This window comes from Asterias amurensis, chromosome 11, assembly GCF_032118995.1.
Source record: "Asterias amurensis chromosome 11, ASM3211899v1".
In the NCBI taxonomy this organism is placed as follows: domain Eukaryota; kingdom Metazoa; phylum Echinodermata; class Asteroidea; order Forcipulatida; family Asteriidae; genus Asterias; species Asterias amurensis.
In genome coordinates, this window is record NC_092658.1 from 3,316,916 (window position 1) to 3,340,736 (window position 23,821).

The 23,821-nt window shown below is 39.7% G+C and overlaps 2 protein-coding genes across 13 annotated transcripts in view; both read right to left on the minus strand.

Moving 5' to 3' along the window:
• Nucleotides 1-13,885, minus strand: part of LOC139944625 (uncharacterized) — a 28,360-nt gene extending 14,475 nt beyond the window's left edge. The window contains exons 1-5 of the mRNA XM_071941686.1: nt 13,763-13,885; nt 7,428-7,678; nt 6,038-6,833; nt 3,610-5,293; nt 2,908-3,084 (exon numbers count right to left, since the gene is read on the minus strand). Of these exons, the coding sequence (XP_071797787.1) occupies nt 2,908-3,084; nt 3,610-5,293; nt 6,038-6,833; nt 7,428-7,678; nt 13,763-13,797 (2,943 nt within the window). The 5' untranslated portion in view covers nt 13,798-13,885. The remainder of the gene's footprint in view (nt 1-2,907; nt 3,085-3,609; nt 5,294-6,037; nt 6,834-7,427; nt 7,679-13,762) is intronic.
• A 2,538-nt stretch (nt 13,886-16,423) lies between these two features.
• LOC139943734 (RNA binding protein fox-1 homolog 3-like) overlaps nt 16,424-23,821 on the minus strand; it is a 221,926-nt gene continuing 214,528 nt past the window's right edge. For all 12 annotated transcript variants that reach the window (XM_071940495.1, XM_071940493.1, XM_071940494.1 and 9 more), the window contains exon 9: nt 16,424-22,802. In XM_071940495.1, coding sequence (XP_071796596.1) covers nt 22,755-22,802 — 48 coding nt within the window. In that variant the 3' untranslated portion in view covers nt 16,424-22,754. The remainder of the gene's footprint in view (nt 22,803-23,821) is intronic.

The window sequence follows — 23,821 nt, forward strand, 5'->3', positions numbered from 1 at the left end:
ATCTCCCTTTTCCTGATTGCATAATCCTTTTTCCAGATCTTAATCCTTTTAAAGGAATTCATGATTGTCATCTTCCTTTTTCTGATTAATGTGCCATCCCTTTTTCCAGACTTTTGTCCTTTTGTTCTTTGCAACATACCAATGGGTACTGGGATTCATGATTTGAATCTCCCTTTTTCTGATTATTGTGCATTCTCTTTTCCAGATCTTATGTTGTACAAACATGCATTAAGAGAGATCGATACTAGGCGACCATCATTAGTTTACCATTTGACATGTAATGGGATACAAGTCTGAGATATCTGCATACCATGGATGGTTATTCGCCGTGGCCTACAGCCGAGGTCTTCGGCTGGTTCATGGTGATCACGAAGTACATTATTTTGAAAGATACATTTTTGAGAATGAATTTCATGATTCGAGCTGCGAGTCGCGCACCGCATGCATCCATTCTGTCAGCATCGTATCAAAATGGAGCAGTTAAGTGGGAATTTTAGTGCTCTACGAAAAACTACACAACGTGCATGGACCAATAGTGGGATTCCCTATGAACAAAAATATTATTTTATTGTGTATTAATATAAACCACAAGGGAAACTGACTGGGTAAATTTGTAAATGATTTTTGGGGTTGAACAAAGAATTGACTATTGTGTATTGTAACATTTGTTCTTTAATTTGTTGAGTTAGATGAATGCTTTCTTTTTCAGTGAGTTAGTTTAATCTCGATGGTTTAGAACTTTAGTTAGTGCATGAAACAATCCATTGAAATGGAAAAATTGGAAGACCTATTTTTTTACAGGCAACTCAGAGTTTTTTTTTCTTTTTTCAAATTTCCCTCGTATCCTTCGCAACTTTTTATGATTGCCTTGATGCCCTTTGAAATTTTTGAAAATTGCCTTGGTGCCTTAAGTTTATACAAAAAGTCAAGGCAAAAATGTCTTGCCCCTTAAAAGCTGAAGTATCAGGGCTGAGTTAGAGTACCATGTTACTTCACAACAAACAAATACTGTGCAATTTTGAGCCATATTTATGTAGATTATTATATTTCTACTTTTAAAACATCTTTCTAACAAATGGTTTCCAAAGTCAAACCAACTCGCCAGATCCAAGGCAAGGTGTCCCTTTAAAGACACTGGACACTATTGGTAATTGTCAAAGACCGGTCTTCTCACTTGCTGTATCCCATCATAAGCATAAAAAAACAAGCCTGTGAAAATTTGGGCTCAATTGGTCATCGAAGTTGCGAGAAAATGATGAAAGAAAGAACACCCTTGTTGGCTAAATTTGGGTTCTTTCAGATAGGAAAAAAAGACTTCTGGCTAGAAGTCTTTTATTATTTTAGTGAGAAACTACTTCTTTCTCAAAAACTACTTTATTTCAGAGGAAGTTGTTTCCCACAATGTTTGATACTATCAAAAGCTCTCCAATTTGTCGTTACCAAGTCAGTTTTTAAGTTAATATTTGTTTTGAGTAATTACCGAACGTGTACCTTTCCTTTAAAGGCAGTGGACACTATTGGTAACTACTCAAGATAATTATCAGCATATACCAGAGATGCCAACATTGAACTTTAAAAAAGAGTAGCATCTCCCAAAAGTTAAGGGCGAGCGTGGCTTGGGCTGGGCTCCCTAAACCGATCTTTCTATTACTCTCTACACTGCGTATTAGCTCATTTTCAGGCATTGTCGTGAAATAACAATTACCTCTGTATGCACCACCAGAACAGCTACAAATGTTTATAATGGCCAGTGAAAAAAAAATCTGGGGAAAAAAAACAATCCCTCATCTTCTGACTTTGTTTTAAAAAAAAAACATAACAAAGGGTGGCCTTACTTAAATGTTTTTGTTTTAATGGTCAGAAATGCAACAACAAGCTATTGGGAGAGGAAAAAAAAAAAAAAAAAAACCTGTCCGGATTTTGGGCAAAAAATACGTGTCCGTATTTTGGGCATTGTCTGGACATAGGCGCTACAATTACTAGTAAGAAAACATGGAAACTGTCTAGCTTAGATCTCACAGGCCACTCAGTTGAAGGTATTTTTGTTCAGAAGGTCTCCTTTTTTGTCGCCATTATTTCTTACTTTTTGTGCCAAGCTTCGATGAAGTACATGTACAGACAGCGTGGGCACAATAATACTGGATACATGAGGAATGAGGTTACTGTGACACGTTAGCTCACACACAACCTCATTCCTCACCCACGTGTGCACTATTCCCCATGGTGTAATAGAGATCAATGGGTACGATCTTGCAGCAATGCACTAGCGTAAAAATACTCATCCGGCCAGCCAGCGGGGGATCAGAGGGCACGCAACAATTATTACGTCGCGACACGTATATTGTTCGAGTGAATTCGCCGCTATTATTCAACACTGCGTTCTAAAATTAAAAGTGTTTTTTTCTTTTCTGTTACAATTATTTGGATATTTTTCTTAATTTTTATTTCCACTTAATAGTTCATTCGTTGTTTGCATGTATCGTACGATTTAATAAAATTATATTGGGCGGCTTGTTTAGCGTGTTTTATTGAGTATTATCGTAGCGTCGTAGTCACGGCTCGAAATCGTATTTGCTACGCCCAAATCGTGTATGTTGGTATCTCTGGGTAACGAGTAATGGGGAGAGGTAGATAGTATCAAACATCGTGAGAAACGGCTCCCTCTGAACAAAGACGTAATTTTCCACCAATTTAATTTTGAGGCCTCGAAATCAAGCATCTGAAAGCACACAACTTAGTGTGACAATGGTGTTTTTTTCTTTTGTTATTATCTTGCATCTTTGATGACCAATTGAGCTAAATTTTTCACAGGTTTGTTATTAATATGCACATGTTGAGATAATACCAGGTGAGAAGACTGGTCTTTGACAATTACCAATAGTGTCCAGTGTCTTTAAGAATACTGACCTTAGATTTCTTTTCATTTGTGCTGGGTGTCTTGTGTACATCTGGCTTCTGGACCTTGGGGTAGTTTGCATCCTCCAGTAGGTGATTACACATCAAATGGTTAGGTGTAGGATGGTCTTGAAACTCCCTCAGTTTTGTCAAGACGTATCCTGGCTCAACATCTGGGAACATTGTCATCTGCAAAACAAGGTAATAGATTTGTGTACAAATTCTAGTACAGAATTGATACAATGTAAAGATTCACAATGCCTCTAACTGCCGGGCAATCTCGGTGGTCTTGTTGGAATGACAATGCTCTAGAATTGCAAAGGTCGAGGGTTTGAATCCCATCCAAGTAATATGCCTACAGGTGATGTTTTCTCCACAGAACTAGGGGAAGTACTGAGTATACAGTGCTAACACACACCGGTGGTTATGGGTAAAACCTAAATTAATAAGGGAATAAAAAGGTAGATACGACTTCTTAAACGGTGGTTTAAAACTGGCAGGGCCAGGCAATGCGAAAAGGCCTGAGCGGAAGCCAGCCGGTCATTAACAGCTCCAGCTGGTCTTTATCAACTTTTGAAACACCCCCACGTGATACGCTCTCCACCAATAGGATTAGCGAAACTGTCCAGGGGATTACTGAATATTCTATCGCCAATGCGAACTTCCATCTTTTAAATGTTTAAATATTTTTTAATTATTGATTTCTAAACTTACCACTTCTGCTGCCATCATGTCAAAGTTGTGGACAGTGACTGGAATCTGAGGCTGATCCACCATGGCTGGTGGTTGATGCACCATAGCTGGCTGAACCGGAACTGGCGGGGCTTGGACTTGGGCTGGTGGAGCTTGATGTATCCTAGCTGGCTGAGCTGGTGGTGGTTGGACCTGGGCTGGTTCTGGTTGGGCCTGAGCTGGAAGTGGTTGGGCCGGGGCTGGTGGTGGTTGATGCTCCATGGCTGGCTGAACCATGACTGGAGGGGCCTGGGGTCGGGTTGGTGGTTGATGCACCATAGCTGGCTGAGCTGGTGGTGCTAGGGCTTGGGCTGGTGGTTGACGCTCCATGGCTGGCTGAACCATGGCTGGAGGGGCCTGGGGTCGGGTTGGTGGTTGATGCACCACAGCTGGCTGAGCTGGTGGCGCTTGGACTTGCAGTTGATGTTCCATGGTTGGCCGAGTCATGGCTGGTGGGACTTGGAATCCAAGTTGATGTACCATGGCTGGCGAAGCTTGGTCTAGAGGCAGTGGCACGGTTGCTGTTGGTTGGGCTTGGGCTGGGAATGAAGGCTGCCACTGTTGTTGCTGTGTCATGGCTGATTGGGCTTTGACTGGGGGCTTGGGCATGATGAGCTCCGGCGTTCTATTTGGCCATGTATTAAGTACCTGGGGCTGGGGAACATACCTAGAAGCAGGCGTTTGAGATGAACTTGGTTCCTGCTCCTTGGTGGCAGAAGAAGAAGTGTGAGCCCGTGCATAGTGTTGCTGTTGAGCTTTTAGGCCAGGAGAAGGATGGGAGCTGGTGGCAGGAGGTAGCTTTACTGTTGGGATGGGTTCAGAGGCATTGTACACAGATGTACTTGCAGATGCAGGTCGAACAGAAGGTGCTGTAGATCTTGGTCCTGAATCAGGTCTATCCAGAGGAGCCTGATTAGGGGATGTCTTTTGTCTGTTTACTTGGCCACCTGTCGCTGGCTTATGAAAAGTTCGTACAGAAGGCACTGTAGTTCTTGGCTCTGAATCAAGCCTACTACCCACAGTTGCTGGCTTAGATAAAGACTGTGAGTTAGTTGAAACTGGTGTTGCAAAGGCAGTCTGTCCTTGATGATAACGATGATGAATTCCTAGATTCTGATTGCTTGCTGGTGCACCCACTGACGCCATTTGACCGAACTTAATGGGTTGCTTTAATGGAAAACGTGGTTGCTCGAATGAGGGTCTCAATTGAGAAGCACTTTGATTTTGGATTGGGAAGGAGGTTGAGGATGGGGATTTATACATCCTGTGAATACCTGTAGAGCTGAGTGAGTTGGGGGTTGATGGAAGGGGTCCAGTGGTACTTGAACTTGTTGGATATCTACAACTAGGCTTCTCTCGGATCAAACCAGGGTTCGTTGGACTGATGGTGCTGGCCGTTCCTGGGTTAAGGGTTCCAGACTTGTCCACATCCTGTTTATTATAGATTGATACATTATTGCTGTTGCTATTGACCTGAGCAGTTTCCGCCTGCTTATTGACTTGGTTTGAAGCAAATGTAGAAGCCTTTTGGAAGCCTGGTTTAGCTGTGGTATTACCAGTAACAGGCACTGACGTTGAAGTGACAGGGGATGAGATCCCTAGTCTAGGCTGAATTTTACGAGGGTTCTTGCTCATCTTGGAAAGCTTCGATATTGCTTCATTCAAACTGGAAAAACGAAGAGACAAAAGAAGGATCAAAGGTTATATAGTTTTGCGTGAAATATAACTGGAACAAGGTTGAGCTTATTTCAAACCCTTAAATGATCTCTGTCATGGCAGACCATGCTCATGCCCAGCGTCCTTTTTGATCGCAGCTACGCGCATCAAGATGCTGGGCATGAGTTAAAGAGGGCAGACCAGACTCGAAATTGGAAGTTGAAGCCACATGCCGGTCGAGAAAAGTATCTGACGATGCAATGTGTAAATTGTAACAGTTTATGGAGTCATTCGAGTAGCTTCTGACTTGCATTGGTAACAAGTTTTTTTTTTAAAGCAAGTCCAAGTCAAGTCAAAAGTCAAAAGTTACTTGTAAGTCAAGTCACAAGTCCCAGAAATAGCGACTTGAATCAAACTAGAGTCCAGGTCACTTCACTCGAGTCAACAATTCGGATAAGATGCGGTGATTTTGTTTGACCTTTGAAAGTCAGATTAGACATGTGAAATATTTAAACCATCATTCTTCTCAATCTTGTACATATAGCTCTTCCTTGATAAATACAAGCTTTAATCAGAAAGGTTGAATTTTTATTTGATTTTTTGTGTTATCTTCAACAATTCCTCAGATTCCACTATCTTATTAATTCTGTATGTATTTTGCTTGTTTTTGTCCACTTGCTGTCTTTTTAAGAGTTCTGTAGAGACTGTTTTTTTTCTTTTTTTCTTTTAATCACATGAATGAATTAAGTCCTACCTGTTAAGTCTAGCTTTCATAAGGTCCCCTTCAGGAGACGGTATCCGGACTGGTGGTCTTTTAGAGTCAGTCGGCGTCTCAGCTGTGCTTGTACCAGAGATGACTCTGGTGTTGCCTGTGGTTGTACTATGCATGGACGCACTGGTTGAGATGCCACTACCAAGGTGAGATGTTCCTGATGACTGCAACGGTGGTTTACTCTCGCTGCCGATGGAACTAGAGGCATGAGTTGAGGTGAAGATTGATGGCGAGGAATGCCCACCTACTTCGGGTGACGAATGATGTCTTTCTCTGCCTCCATTTTGACTTGAAGATGAGTGGTGATGACCGTGTGAGGACGGATTCATCTTGCAGTCATCACACGGGCATCTTGACATTGTTGAGGGGGCCTTGGAACTCTTTGCCCGATGATGCTGGCCATCGTAATGATCGTCTGGCGACCTCATGTTAGGTGTCTTAGCATTCCTGCCTCCTATAGGAGTAGTTTTGAAGGTAGCCGGCTGAAATCTAACCGGCGTGGAGATGGCGTTAGGAGAAATGAGGCAACCATCTTTAGGACTTTGTTGGAGATCACCAGAGACGCTCTCTATCGAGATATCGGAAATGTTTGTTCTTTTAGGAGAAGGTTCTGAGATCAGTGCATTTGGGCTATTGCTGGAGACCGAATTCAATGAAGGGTTGTTTGTAGAATTCATAGACGATTCATCTGTTATGAGATCGACAATGGAGACATTTCCGGCAGGTGTATCATCAAGGGTGTTGTTGGCAAAGTTGAGTTTTACAACACCTGAAGAATCTGTTATGAAGACATAATTCAAAAGAAAATATTACACACTTTTCTGCTGGCAATCTCTCATGGCAGCATCTAATTCAAGATCAAGTGTGTGTTCAAATTCTGGTCAAGACTCCTGTGTCCTTGAGCAAGACACGTCACTTTAATTGCTTCTCTTTACCAAGGGGTATAAACCAGTACCAGCGAGGGTAGAGGCTGTTGTTATTGTGTTTAATAAAGATTACGGAAACGTTATTGCCCAAATGACCAGAGCACTACTGAAAAGCGAATTGATACGTTGTTGTAAATTGCGCTATAATAAAACTAGCTAATATTATTGTAGGTGCAAAAGATTATTCCCATGGGCACACATCCATAACCAATCTGAACACCAGAACATTTCTGTGCTAGCTGTGTAGGCGCAGAATGTCTTGTAACGTGGGATACGCACGTACACAAGCCAAAAAATTATCCTCTAACATGTGAAATAAGCTTGACGTAAGCACAGAATTCCCTGCTTCCCCAAGCACTGATACTTTGCTCACAGTTCAACAAGAATGAAATTCCAGACCTTTTTATCAACTTTTCTATTTCAAAATAATAAAAACAACAACAAACCTTCAAATTGAGTGAGATCGATGTAATCCCTTGGGATGGGACTGTTCTCCTGTTGGATTGCCCTGGTGTCAAGGAGTACATCGACGCAGCTATTAGTAAGACTGACCTGATCAAGTGTTTGATTCAGGAGCGCGCTCTGATGGGCGACAATATCTCGAATGGTATTCTCCCCAAGATGAGGAAACATCGGCCGAAGATTACCCAACACTTCATCCTGGAGAATCTTAGCGGTAAGCTTATGATGAAAAGCACTGTTTATACAAACAACATCAATGACAATTGTTTATTGTATGGGATTTGAGGCAGTGCATGGTGAGGTATCAATGTTTAAAGTAGGTACACATAAATTGTTTATTAGTTATAGTCAAAGCATATCTTTTGTTTTTTTTTGTAGCCATTTATTGTTTTAATCCTATATAAATCTGTATCTGTGTGTGTACATCCCAGAGACCAAAACTGGCATAAAAGCAACGAGGGAGAGAGAGGGTATACTTGTAGATTTATTTGGAGGAGAGAGGACTGCGACTAAGGAGGGATTTGAAATGTAGATTTATACATCAAAATTATTTTGACAATTTCATTTCAAAAGGTGCTGAAAATCCCGCGTGGTATGTCCTCGCAGTTGAAGAATAATCCGTAACTGAAATACACAATCTGAGAACACTTTCTCAGATTCAAATGTTTTTAAATGCCTCTAGAGAACCACATTAAGCATTTCGCTTAACCTTACACCTAAATGTTGTCTTTAAACTGCTGCTTATTTTTGAAGTATTCGACATAAATGTACATTATTGTAATATTGTTTCGTATGACAGCTTTGAAATAAATGTACTGAATAATAATTCCTATGAAGGGAATTGTTTCTCAAAATGCTACACATTATCGACAGCTGCAGTGCTTCTTTCGAGAGTTTGTTACAGTTATCCAAACCGTAAATATATAAAATGTGTAGCTAAACGATCAGTTTTTAACTGTCTAACTGAATAAATTCTATGCTATGCAGCCCCCTAAAAATATAAGGAAGCGGGCAGGGATGCTACGATAGTTTATTAACAGTTCATCTCACAGCAAATTTTTGGTATCAGACAGATAGGCGAACTATAGTTGCAATAACGTAACCCTCCTCCCGACAGCCGCCAGGCCGGAAGGTTACGAGATTCTCTCGAGCGGCAAACGACAATCTGGTCTAACACATATAGTTTCGCCAGCCAGTCACCAGATTTACCCCATTTTTACCACTTTCAAAAATCATGAAACAAATTCTAAGGGCAAAAACTTAATCCTCAATGTCTAATTAATGCTCAAAACACCATTGAGAAAATATTTTTAAAGAAAAAGGTGAAAAACTTACCAGATACCGGAGCAAATTCCCAGGTTTATATTTCGAACCTGTCGCATCGCTTTGCAAATGCTTTATTTTTTGGTCCCCAAGCGCTGAACCGCAGGTACCAGGCTATTTGACTGAGCGCCTGACAGCAGCCACTCAAATCAGCTCTGTGTTTGTTTGCTAATTTCTTAGTATATTGCTCAATTTGTGTTCTTATTTTTATACAACTGGATTTGTTACTACACCTGGAATCTACAGGACCTTTTCTGTGTATCCTGGAGTCATCTGAATTGTGAAAATAGTGTTTTTCTGTTGGAATTTTTCACTGTCTCAGTTGAGAATTCTGGTGTATAAAGCTTACACACACTTAGGTGGCTGCATCCTGTGCAGTCATCCACCTAGTCCATGGACATTGTTCGCCCATCTGGGGACAATGGAGGTAAGTATCCTTTTCATTCTCTCTCTGCTTGCTAGACCATTGTACTGTACTGACTCATCTGTGGTCAGCTTTGTTCCATCAGCATCAATTGTGTCTGATGCTTACATTCTGCCAAAGACACATCTAGAGTTCATCCAGCGTCGTAAATATCTGAAATGCCCTATTTCTTACTATGACAACTCCCCAGCCACTTTTCATTTGGAAATTGTGATTTTTGGTGACATTGCTGTAAATCCCGGCCCTGAAGGTGTCAATAACTCAAACTCAGCAGAAGCTAGTCCAAACTCTGCAAATTCCTACTCACGAAACAAGCTTCTCAGTCTCCGTTATGCCCCATCCACACGTGCTACAACTCTTCTGCCTTCCTGTATATTATCATTACAGAACCTTGGCCTTTTTGTAAATCCCAGCACTGTTTACCGACCTACACATCGTGGTAAAAAAGCTGGTCGCCGTAGAACTGTTCATAAACCCCCTGTACCCGAAGTTACACTCCCATCTGTTCCAGTACCAGTGACTCCAGCCAAATCTCAACTCAGCCTTTGTGTTCTGAACACACAGTCCATCTGTAACAAGTATGACGATTTTGCTGATTTTGTTCTGCAAAAAGATCTGGACCTTGTTGCCGTTTCAGAAACATGGCTGAGACCAGACGACAACTTAACATGTCGTCAGTGTACCCCTGCTGGCTACTACTTTCATCACATCCCAAGACCTCACAAGACTGGTGGAGGAGTTGCAATACTGTACAGATCTACTTTATCCGTCTCTGTGAAAAGTAATGACGTCCAGTACACAACTTTTGAATCTCTTCATGCTGAAGTTTCCGGAAACTCTAAATCTGTTCGCCTTGTTATTGTATACAGACCTGAGAGGGATTCAAACGGCCAACATGTGACTTTCTCAAGTTTTCTAAGGGAGTTTGAGAATTTGATTTTGGAATATCTGCTTCATCCATCGGAAATCATCATCACAGGCGACTTTAACATTCATGTTGATGACATCCACAACACCAATGCAAACCAGTTTAAGCATCTACTTCAGGCTTTTGGTCTTACCCAGCATATCAAGGAGCCGACTCATCGTCTCGGTCATTGCCTAGACCTTGTCATAACTCGTGAAATCTCCCCACCAATTGTCTCAAACTTTGTTATTCTACCTGGATTATCAGACCATTATGCAGTCATGTGTAACTTGAGTCTGTGCAAGCCCAAAGTCCCAACCGTTACTATAAAGAGCCGACAATGGAAACATGTTAATCCTACCGAAGTGTTCCGCGACATAGGCTCCCATTTAGCAAATCTAGAAGTTGATCACGACTGCTTGGATTCCTATGTCAGCCAATATGAGAGTACAGTCAGTGACATCTTGGATAAATACGCACCTTGGAAAACGAGATCAGTCAAGGTCCGAACTGAAGTCTCCTGGTTCAATGATGATATTCGTACAGCGAGAAAGATCTGTCGTCAACTGGAGCGGAAGTGGCGGAAAAATGGCAAATTGGCAATTCAACGACAAGAATATCGCAACCAATGTAAAGTAGTTAGGAATTTGATCAACCAGGCAAAGATCATCCATTATTCATCTCAAGTACAAGAATCCTCAGGAGATCAAAAGAAGCTTTTCAAGATAATTGGTAAGTTGTTGCTCAAACCCAAAACCCCTGTCCTTCCATCCACTTACAATGACCAGGACTTAGCAAATGAGTTCCAGAAATTCTTTGTCACCAAGATTTCAGACATCCGCTCATCATTTTCATCAGTCCCTTACAACGTGCCGCAGACATTGCCACAACTTCAACCAGAGTGTAGACTATCTGTGTTTGAGCCTGCGACTGTTGCTGAGATTCAAAGGGTTATTATGAAATCTCCTTCAAAATCCTGTGAGCTGGATCCAGTGTCAACATCCATGATAAAGCAAAACATCGATATTTTTGTACCCTACATCACTAAGCTTGTAAACGAATCCCTCAGTTCCGGTTGTTTCCCCGATAGCCTCAAAGTTTCCTACATCAGGCCGCTCATCAAGAAACCAAACCTGGACAAGGAGATATTCAAAAACTACAGACCGGTTGCAAACTTAAAATATCTTGGAAAAGTCATCGAACGAGTAGTTTCATCACGTATTTCTGATCACATTCATACTTTCAACCTGTCCGACGTGTTCCAGTCAGCATACAAGCCTTTCCATGGGACCGAGGCTGCACTAGTCCGTGTGAGCAACGATATTCTCTCTGCAATGGACAATGGTAACCTAACAGCACTAGTCCTGCTAGACTTGAGTGCTGCTTTTGACACTGTCGATCACAACATCCTTCTCTCTCGGCTCCAGAATCACCTTGGCATAGAGGACACAGCCCTAGCATGGTGCAAATCGTATCTCTACAATAGAACTCAGCATGTATGTATTGGCACCGCGATATCCGACCCTGTTGTTTTGAACTACTCTGTGCCACAGGGGTCGGTACTCGGCCCGCAGTGGTTTACGCTATACACTTTACCGATTCGTGACATCATCCTGAAATTTAATCTGAATTACCATGTGTACGCAGACGACACTCAGCTATACATCACGTTTAAATCTTCTCAAGAAAACGCCAATGCATCTATTGCAAGACTTGAGAAATGCATCCAAGAGATTCGACGTTGGACACAACAAAACTTCCTGAAGTTAAATGATGATAAGACAGAGTTCCTTCTATTTGGGTCACGTCAACAGTTAACTAAGGTTTCAGTGCCATACATCTCCATCGGTGATGCTCGGATAGCTCCCTCGCTGAAAGCTCGGAACTTAGGGGTTATTTTTGATTCATCGATGACACTTCAGCCACACATCAACAACATTGTTCGTTTATCATCATATCACATCAGGAATATAGGTAAGATTCGCAAGTACTTGGACAAAAGTGCCACTGAAAAGGTCATTCACGCATTTGTTACTTCTCGTCTTGACAACGGCAATGCTCTTCTCTACAGTCTTCCTAACAACCAGATTTCCCGACTTCAACGGCTCCAAAATACTGCTGCCCGCATTGTGACACTGTCTAGAAAATCCTGTTCTATCGCCCCCATTCTGAAACAACTACACTGGCTGCCTATCTCTCAACGAATCATCTTCAAGCTGATGCTCATTGTCCACAAAGCTCTTAATGGCAAGGCTCCCCACTATATTTCTGAACTGCTTCACGTTTACACTCCATCAAGGAATCTTCGATCAAGTTCTATGCTTCTCCTCATTGAACCCAAGTCTCGACACTCATGGGGTGACAGGTCTTTTTCTGTAGCCGCGCCACGCATCTGGAACTCTCTACCACTTAATCTTCGATCTTGTGTTTGTACTGCAAAATTCAAGTCTCTTCTCAAAACTTATCTTATGTCACAGGTTTTCAATGACTAATTTTGTTGTGTCTGTTTTTCTTTGTGTTGTGTTTTGTTTTTGTTTTGTTTTTGGTTTTACTGCGCCTTGAACACCCAGCAGGGTGGATATGTGCGCATTACAAGTCTTATTATTATTATTATTATTATTATTTGGATTGACAAACTGTTGAACCGCGGCCGAAATAGACTAAACCATTCTGTTAAAGGGGTGTTACAAGGCAGAACTGCAGTGTGTGCGCGCCATACTATGAGTGAATGGCGGGCATTGTAAACAAACAGCGCACACGCACTGCCTTGTAACACCCCTTTCACAGAATGGTTTAGTCCAACACGAACATGGCTCAGCAGTTCGTGCCCTTAGAATTTGTGTCATGATTTTGAAAGTGGTAAAAATGGGGGCAAATCTGGTGACTAGCTGTCGAAATTATACGTGATGGACTAGACTGTCAACTGCCGCTCGAGAGAATCTCGTAACCCTCCGGCCTGGCAGCTGTCTGGAGGGGGGGGGGGTGGGTTACATTATCGCAACGAACTAACGAACTTATTGTAAATTTTCTAGAGAGATATTACAAACAAAGTCGATTTTTAATCTTGTTCATACTAACTAGGTTGCTGAACATGTTTTCAACATTTCATTTTCATTTTAGATACATTTACTTCATGTCAACATCAATCAATACATTTTTATACAAATCTCGCACCATGAAGGTTCTTCATAATATCCATAGTACTAGCACCATGGTTATTCAGTCCAATATTTTGTATTTGTAAGCAACAGGGTCAAACAACAACAGACGGACATACGTTTTTTGCCATATCATTTTAATTAAAAAACAATAACAAACCTGACAAAAACAAACAAACAAAACTATTTTTTTTTTTGGGGGGGGGGGCTAAACTACTCCTTACTAGAGCTATGAGGTTTGTTGGTAGTAAAACAAACCTCAAACAGTGGGGCTAATGGGCTAAACAACCTCAGCCGGTCACACAGTTAGGGAAAATTTCACTTAAAAAACAAGGAGTAACAAACACCGCCACATGTGACGTGATATGTGGTATGGTAAATAGAGCGCGGCCGACGTGTGTGCATGATTTGGTGTGTATTATTTTTTTAGGGACACACAAACGTTGACACATTTTTGTTTAATAAAGGGTTATTCAATATCACAGTTTCAACAATTATACTTCTTACCTCAACCCTTCCCCATGAGCATCCACTACGTCCATGTTAACTTGCCTGTCAAAGCAAAAATAGTGCAAAAATGTCGCAGAAAACCCCTAAAATACTTTACTCAAATTTGGCGCTACACATTTCTTACGCACACAGCACACGTAGCCCAATGTCGTATGCCATAATACTGTAGACGGAAATTACTTTGGGCGCCCTCTAAAGCTCAAACCGGCGCCTTACAACCTCGTACATACAAATAAATACGGGGGAACGAAATTCGTGGTCTATTTAAAAGGACAAGGTTGAGACAAGTACTGGCACGCGATAAATCGACAGTGCGTGAGTCATGGATTGACAAACTGATTTGCGCATGCCCAAGACCCAGATTCTGGGAACTTTCCTTGAGATTTTCCCGCGATTTATTTCAAAGTACTAAATTTAAAGTTGCATAGTCCGAATTTCACCCAAATTATTTGTATTTATATTTTCACACACAGGTTGGTTGTATGGTGTGGACATAAAAAGCCGCATGATGAACCTGGGCTCCATTTTACAAAGCTGTTAAGCAGAAAGTACTGCTTGACACTAAAAAAAAATAGATGAGCATCAGCCACAAAATTTGGTGACCTGTTTCTGCTGAGCAATACTGTTCTGTGTTTAGTCAGTTGTTGCGCTTACATGCTTGAGCCGTGTAGTACCGGTAATGAGAGAGTTGCAACATGGAGGGACCCTTTGATGGTCAAGTGGTTGCATGCTGGACACCAGTTTGGGTCAAAATTTACACCCATGCCAGACAGGGTACTATCCAACCCCTCCCCCAGTATGTACATACTTTTAACAAACTATTTTTCACTTGCACAGAACATAAAACAAGGAAATAGCCTCCCTATTAAAAATCCCTCATTTAAAGGGAAGGTACACGTTTACTCAAAACAAATATATTAACTTAAAAAATTTCTCACTAAAATAATAAAAGACTTCAAGCTAGAAGTCTTTTATTCCTGTCTGAAAGCACACAAATTCGTCCAACAAGGGTGTTTTTTCTTTCATCATTTTCTCGCAACTACGATGACCAATATTGAACCCAAATTTTCACAGACTTGTTATTTTATGCTTATGAGGGGATACACCAAGTGAGGACACTGGTCTTTGACAATAACCAAACGAAACGTGTACATTGCCTTTAAAGGATTCGCCATGCCCAATATAGCACCTGAATGCACAACTGAATGAGCTGTCTTCTGGCAACCTGTGTGTGCGCTCATGTAATTTGATTTTGTTTGTAACTTTTTGTTTGTAACTTTTTGACACTTTATTGCAATTCTCTCAAAACGCAGCTATGGGATAGACCTAACTTCTACCCTCGAAAGCCAATGGTGGGGTGCTTTTAAAGTTTTGAAATTTTGTAAGATAAAGAGAACTCAATTCTGGATTAGGATTATCCAAACTAAATAATTTTGAAGGGCAGTTCACAGTTCAAATAAGCCGATTTTTGAATAAAATTTGAGTATTACAACTAGTACAATGACTTGCTCAGTCACAAGTTAATTGTTAAATGTGAATTCTTCAGATTAAAGACAGTTGTGCATTAAGCCCGGTTCATACTTCATGCGAATGCGAAGCGAATTTGTTGTGAATTTGCCCTCACAACCTTCCTTTTGCAGCGATATTCGCAAGCCCAGGTCAAAATTCCAGTTGAACCTAGTTAAACTGGGTTTAACTGGAACTAGTTGAAACCAGTTGATAAACTAGTTAAACACAGTTAAAACCAGTTGCTTTAATATGGAAAATGGACGACAACCTAGTTGAACACAGTTAAACCTAGTCCAAACCAGCTGGTTAATATGAAAAATGAACGAGTTTGGTCACTATCCAGTTGAACCAGTTGACCCAGTTGACCCCAGTTAACTAGGTTCAACTGGAATTTTGACCTGGGTGAGACGAGCAGAGGGCAACTGCTGCGAATTATTCGTTGCGAATTTGTGATGTCAACATTCGCTTCGCATTCGCATTCGCAGGAAGTATGAACCGAGCTTTAGTCCGGGCATTATTTTGTGTATTTAGTAAGAAATGACAAACGCACGTATACTAAATTGGATGAAAGTTAGCCGCATAAATCAGTCCAATCCACTCCGGATCCTAAATCGGTCCAATCCGATTGGACCAATTTATGGGGCTAGATGAAAGTATGATGGTGAGGTTGCTACACTCAAAAGCTTGCCAGGAACCATGTGACATAGACTTGATTTCAATTCTCTGCATCAGCCACGCAGAATTCCCCACAGATTTGTTATCACACGCTCTAACTCGCTAATGACATAGGGTTTGTCACAGAGGGCGCTGTTTCAGCCAATAATGTATCGGCTATCAGGACGACTAAAACCCATGACCACAGACTTGCAACCATGTGACATGGCACAGTATTCATAGTCTGAGGAATTCAAACTATGTTTTAGGTGCCAACTTGCAACTATCAAGTCAGTGTCAAAACACTTCATGAATGGCTTTTGATACTCACTTGTTCTGATCTGGTGAACCTATCTCAACAATTTAAATAGGGGGGCAAGGGCTTGTAGACTATGGGATCACTATTCACTACATAGTTATTAAAACATAAACTTTGAGAACAAACACAGATAATAAGAACTCAATCCACGAAAGAAAGTTTCTTTTCAGACTTGGTGTATTTTTATTCAATGCATTTGATGCCAAAGATCCTGGGTACTAAACGGTGTACTTTTAGACCCAGGCATAACTCAAAACACAAATAAACCTAAATTTTTAATTAATCCGGAAACCTATAAAATTAAAGACTTGATAATTCTATTACAGGAGTTGTTTGATCTGTACTTCCAGAGCAAATTCAGCTCCTTTGTAGAATTTTCAAGATAAATTATAAAACCTCTTTTGAACGCCGACTCCTTAGAAAATTCTGAATCTGTAAAAAAAAAATTGTAACAATTTCAACTACCGACCAATTGTTTAAGACAATAATTGAACATTTAGTGGTCAAGTTTCTCCACAACCTGTGTGATGTTTGCTCCGACATTTTTAACCTTCCCTAGGCCGAAATATAGTAGATGACGACAAGTAAAGTTAAAATGAAACAACAGGTTGGACTCCTGTATCAGAGAACAATCTCAGTTGGTGCAATGTAAAAAGTCTCATAACTCAACGTAGTCCCACATACCTTGCAGGAAATACTGTATGTTAAAGTGCCTTGAGCGTCACTGAGTGACGGCTGCACTATTGATACAGAGGTTTACGGTTTGACTCGAGCTCAAGAAGATAGCTCAGGTGGTAGAGTATGGTCAAAAGTTCAAAGAAGCACAAACAGTGTTATGGTTATACCAGTGTTCAAGGTTCGACACCTGCTTGATATAGCATAGCACAGGTGGTAGAGCATCAATGAAACAACTTCAAAGTCAAGTCCTGCAGGAGTTGCTCCTTATAAGGAGCTTAAACAGTTGTATGGTAATACCAAGGTTCAAAGTTCGACTCCTGCTTGAGAGCATAGCTCAGGTGGTAGAGCATCAATGAAACAACTTCAAAGTCAAAGTCCTGCAGGAGTTGCTCTTTAAGGAGCTCAAACAGTGGTATGGTGATACCAAGGCTCAAGGTTCGACTCCTGCTTGAGAGCATAGCTCAGGTGGTAGAGCTTTCTTAAAACAACTTTATGGTCAAAGGTTCAGATCCTGCATCAGTTGCTTCTTAATGAGTTCAAACAGTGTTATGGTGATATCAAGGTTCGACTCCTGCTTGATGGTATCACTGTTTGAGCTCCTTAAGGCGCAACTCGTCAGGTAGGGGAGCATCCTTATAAATCCTGGCAGTTTAAGGTTTGAATCCCAAGTAAGCTCAACTGACTGCACACCAAACTAAAGGGTAACAGGTTCATCTTCAACACTTTTGTAAAAGAAGATAATCCAGTTAACACAACTTTTCATGAAGCTGCTACACAAAAAGTTCCTTTGCTAAGCAAGAAATGAATGAGGTACCAGCCAGAACAGTGTAAACTGTACGGTATTTTGGCTAATAACCTATGATTTGTCTGTGCTAAAGTAAGTGTTTACAGGCTGAAACGAGGCCCATGAACGTCGGGAGAAAACCAATCACACTCTTTCCTCAGTACCAAACAGATTATTTGAAAATGAAACATTTATCATAAATTCTTGTTCTGTTTCATTTAACAAATGAAAAATAGTTAAATAATGGATTAATTGACTCCTCCAAAGTAGAAGTCTGCACAAATGTGTATTTGCTTTATTTAAACTCTTGTTTTTTTGTTCCATGTGGCATAACAAACAGTACATAAACTTAAAAACAGTTTAGATTAAAATAAAAACCCACAATAATTAAAAATACACACCTAGCTGTTATATGATTACCATAGAAACTGACAAGATTTTCAACAAAGATACATTATGCTTCAAGGTTTCACTTCAGAAAAAATATCTTACTTGAGTTTTTTAAAATGACGTCTTAAAAAAACCCACAAACAAATATCATAAAATGTTGGTAGTTTGACATGAGCTAAAATGGTTTCTGAGAAATACTCTAGGTGTGATTTTTCTTTAAAATAAAAAATCAACTGGGGTTCATTTACTGTTTATTTAACACTTGCTGCTATTGCCATATTCTGGCATTTTGGCAATTTAGCAGCATATATTAAGTTACATTTAAATACACAAAAGACATATATTTCATACATATACATTATTGTGTGCTGGTCATAACTGACATTTAAAAACAAAGAAGAAAACAAAATGATACTGCCTTGTAAAAGTGAAGGCATTTCCCCAGTTAAAACTTAAAACATGATTGTCGAATAGCACACAAAATATGATTGTAGATTATTTGAAACAAATTCAAAGACTGGTGCGGGAGATGTGCTCAGCTGTGTAGGGTTAACAAAATGCAACCAAGATGAGAGCTATGTTTGTGTGGTTCCCTGTTGACACAGTGATAATGAGAGTTTGGATTCTCATCGCCAAGACATGGATCAGACTATGTTTCACCTTAGTTTTGGTGACATTAAGGTGAACAAAATATTAAGATGGATTAGAGTTGACAACAAAAAGTACCAAGTCAAGTGTTTTCCCATATCTCCACTTGAGTTGATCAAAAATATTTTGATTTTTTTTTAACAATCGACTTCTGTCTGCAGAGATGAAGAAACTTTGGCAATTTACAAAAGTTGAGATCAAAAATTTGAAAAAAGAAAAGAAAAAGAAAAACAAACTAATGTCCAGTAAATTAATGAGTTGAAACAAAATCTTTCTAAACCCCAAGCACTTTACTCCAACAATAACATTTCGGAAGTCTAATTAATTACACAGCCACGTTTTCATCGATGGTGAAAGTTACAAATTCTGTCAGAACTAGCCGTCTACATGTGTCACTTTCATCAATTTACACATTCCGATAATACCTCAAGGTCAAAATATGTAAACAAAGATTACCATTTGTATTATTGCCACAAACCTCATGAAATTATGGGAGGGGGGGGGGGGAGGTGAGTATACTCTGGTGGTAGTGGGAAGTAGGGTGGTTGATGCCCAGTCTTTGAAGATGTTACCAGAAATAAAGGTGTGCAGGTTTTAATACTGAACAAAAAGTAAAACACAAAACAAAAGAGTTACTTTAAGTTTTTAAAAAGAAGTTTCCATTAATATCACTAATGAAAGCAAAAAATGACAAAACTACTTAAAATGTAACAATTTCACAGAAAGATAGTTATAGGTAAAACAGATACCTAACATTTCCCTCCCAGTTTTGAGGTAACAGCACACTGTACATGGTCGTTCAGATAGAAGACCGACATCCAACAATACACGGACGATTATTAGAACACTTTGGTTGGCCAAAAAGGGCAGAAAAGTTTTTTGTCTGGCAAACCATTGCACTCAAGTAGTTCTGTTTATCTAAACAGGCTATAATAGACACTATTTCAATAAATTCAGTATATTGAACAATAAATATAAATGTCTCATTATCATGGGTCTTATGTTTTTTGCTTTTCTCTATTTTACAATTTTTTACTTTTTTTTCTCTTAATAATGTGCTATTTGAAGACTATACAGCAAAAGACAAACTGTACAATGTAACCGGATAAGATCTTTACTTGTTTTACAGAAATAAATAAATAGTTATACATTAATAATAAAAGACGGAAGATACGTAATGACTCCTGTAAGTGTCTTTACTTTTTAATAAAGTTAGTTGTGGGCAAGTTAATTAGCTTTACGGTTGTTAAGACAGATCTACAATAACGGTGAAATGACAACGGCTATAACAAACTCAACTACACCCTTGCCATGGTCACCTACTCCTCACTGTGGCAGTACCAACGTCAGGCCCCAATTTCATAGAAATGCTTAAGCAGAAGAAATTGCTTAACAAACTTCTGCTTAGCAGAAATAAGCAGGACACCACCAGTAAGTATTCTGGTAGGCATAATTTTGTTATACTTTACTACTTGTGCTAACGCAGCTCTATAAAATTGCCCCAGATCTGAGCAACATTTCATAGAGCTGCTTAAAGCAAAACATTTTCTGCTAACTTAACACTTCTGCTAACTAAAAAGTGAGCAGGATACCAGTCACAGATGGTACATGTGACAAGGCTTCTTGGCTGGTAACCTTTATCTGGTAAGCATAATTTTGTTGTGCTTTGGGTAACTTTTTGTGCATAAGCAGCTCTATGAATTGAGCCCAGGAGTGTTCAAGTTTCAGCAGAGGATCAACATTACAACAGTTCGGAGCAGATCGTGGACCGACATCTCAACAGTTCGGAGGAGAGTAGGTTAAAACAATTTATTTTTACAAATTTGGTTTGGTGAATTTATACTACGTAACCCTTCCCAGCAGACCCATGGTTGAAGTTTTGAATTTCACATTATCATCAGTGAATGAAAGTCCCTGAAATTTTCACTGGGATCCTTAAGTGGCCAGTTAAACTGAACAACCAGCTGCTGTTTTGTGTCCTGGCAAGTTCACTCTCAACTGCTGTTCCGTGTCTCTCTTATTGCAACTGAACTCCCAACTGCTGATTAATCTCCTTTAACGCTTTTTGAAAAGGTATAGCACACAACGTTTAAATATCTATTTGTGTTCGTAAACATAGCATTGATTAAACCCTAATAGCACCACATTTAGCACGTGTGTAATAATGTGTCTGAATAAATGAAGGTTTTTTTTTAAAGAGCTATCTAATAAAGAACTACATGCAAGATTTGTTTTGAAGAAAGGACTGGACGACGGATTTGGTCACACTGCTACGAAACAACAGAACAAATTCCTCATACCGAGTTGCAAATAAACTGATCAATCTAGCGATTAGCAATATATTGCCACTAAAAAGTTGTAATATCTAAATATCAGAGCACTATTAATAAGGTAATATATGTACAAAAATGACAAGCCTATAAGCCTGTGTTTAACTTACATAATGTGGAAGAGTGCAGTATAGGTCCGCTTGTTCCATTAATAATAAAATTGTTCAAGCACATCTTTTCTTTTGTCCCAAAATATCTCATTTACTCTGCCTTAATTTGAAAAACTGACTACAAGAATATCGTTTGATTTATAAAATGCCTTTTTGTTTGTGAATAACTTTTTTTGTTTAGGCAAAAAATATTTGAGTTACACTCGGTGTGTGAGATGTGACAAGATGCTCAAAAAGGTGGAAAAACTTCCATTTTTAAAAAGTTCCGATGCAACGGTGACTTGTATCAGACTAATTTTGGGTGGACCAACAAATTTTGACAGTTTCGAATCCACTTACAAGTGTTACTTTTCCAACATGAACCAACAAATTCTAGTTTTACTCTCAACTAAAAGAGGAGTTGTTCACTCGATTAATTTTTTCACTGAACGAACAAATTGTGTGACACAAACTCTCTTGAGGAACTGATGATGTTTTAAGTGAACATGCTGTCCTTAGCCGATAAAGGAAACTGATATTTGTACATCTTTAAAAACAATGAAAAAACATTCTCAACACCTGAGTTTATTTTTTGCCATTCATTGATGAAGTGTTTTCATTATTGTAAAAGAGAGGTTTGAATTGGCAGAGGAACGCACATTGAACATTGAGTTGTCGATTTTTTTTAAATTGAAGTGAATCAATTTGATTGTCTTTATGTGCTTCGGTTAGTGTGTGATTGTCTATATGATTTCTTTGGGAGTCTTTATCACAAATTTGGCAATTTACTCATCCAACATTACATCCTTTCCTTTTCTCCGCTATTTCTCACCAAACGAATATAGGAAAAGATTCCCAAATGGTCTTTGAATCATTCTAAATTGGTCTTTAAATGTCCAATTCTGGCATACATTAAGAATGTGTGTTCATTGCTTCGCCCAAGTAAGAACCCTTTCCATCAACCTTTCACTGATTAATGTGACATCTTCCATGGTGCTGAACGCTCATTTTCTAAGCCTTAAATTTAAGAAAAAGAGGCTTGTATCCTTCCCCATATATTGCAACTCTTCATTAACTGAAACCATGATGGTACATTCTAATTGCAATCCCTCTGCGTAGTATTGTAGCTTTTATCTCGATCGTTCTTCCCGTGCTGTTTCTATCTCTTGTAGTCATTTCCTTTCAGTTCAGCAACTCAAAGTTTTTCCGATCACACTACTAACAACCAGTGAACTATAGCTGGTAAGCTGGTACTCAGAACACCATCGTAGCACACAAAAAAGTCCAGCACGAATTTTCCCATTGGTTGAAACAGCTGGTACCCCCACACGTCCTCATGTGAATGCTACACACGAACAAGTCAAGCAACCAGTAAAGGAGCACGACTGGTACCCTGTATGACTGGGTTACCGTACCCCCCTGCATCGAGTCGCGGTCACCGTGCAGCACGTGCATAAATCCATATTGTTAAATAACAGGCAGTTTTAAAATGTTCTTAAATTATTTGACAAGAGTTGTTCAGAATCTCTAACAGTAAAGTTGGCAGCACAGTTTATTTTGTTGAGTTTGAAATGCTGTGTTCTTTTGTTTAATACGGCGTGTAACGTGCATAGCCTCCTCTGTAGATGCCTGCTTGCTGTTGAAAGAAAAAGAAACAAAAATAAAAGACTTACTTTGGGTGAAGAAATTACAAAAACATGAACCAGATGTGACAATGAGACAAGTATCCACTAAAATACACAGTGCACTAGCACGACAGAATGAGGAATTATCCCATGCATTGACATTCAATGGGGGACTTTTGAACATTAGGTGGCAGCAGACTTACCAGGTAAATTTCCATTGTTTACGTAGTTCTGAGCACGCGCACATTACCGAGAACAATGGAATTTACCTGGTAAGTCTGCTGCCACCAAGTGTCCCAAAAGTCTCCCATTGAAAACCAGTTCCATGTTCAGGTATGTACCCAAAAAACCGTGAAATAAAGAGAAACAAGTTAATAATTTCTTCAAAATGGGAGAAAACCCAAGCAATTAGTTAGGGACCGAAAACCCAACCCACATGCAAGGCTCCGATTTGAGGTGGAATTCGAACCGAGGTCCTTCAGAGGTGAAAGGCCAAGATAAGAAACCACTGAGCCAACCTGATTCCCATTTACTTTGAAAACAAATTCCAAAGGTTGCCATTATAATATATGCCCAACTACCCCACCACTTTAATTCACTGTACCGACCCCTCAAGAGACTCTTTAATGAAACCCCCCCCCCCCAAAAAAAAAAAAACCCACTGATTTTACTCTGAGGAAAGCTATTTGGGGTGAAAAACAAAAGGCTTTCTCAAAGCCGATGGGTTGGGTGAGGTGTTTCATTGACTTATAAAAATGTCATAGTCCTTTGATAAGATGTGTCAAAGACTACAATGGCATCTTGGCATAAGATCCTCTCCCAAGAAATTAATTTGAGATTCTTGAAGTCTGCTATTAAAGCGTATGTAAAACAAAGAGAGGAAAAATTACAAGGGTCCATGGGATTATTTTTATAACTTGGTGGCAGTTTAAATATTAACTGTGTGGATTTTGATAGGTTTCTGGTACTTACTATTATCAACAAATTAATTTTATACATCATAAGATAAAATACTCAGCTGCTGCAATAG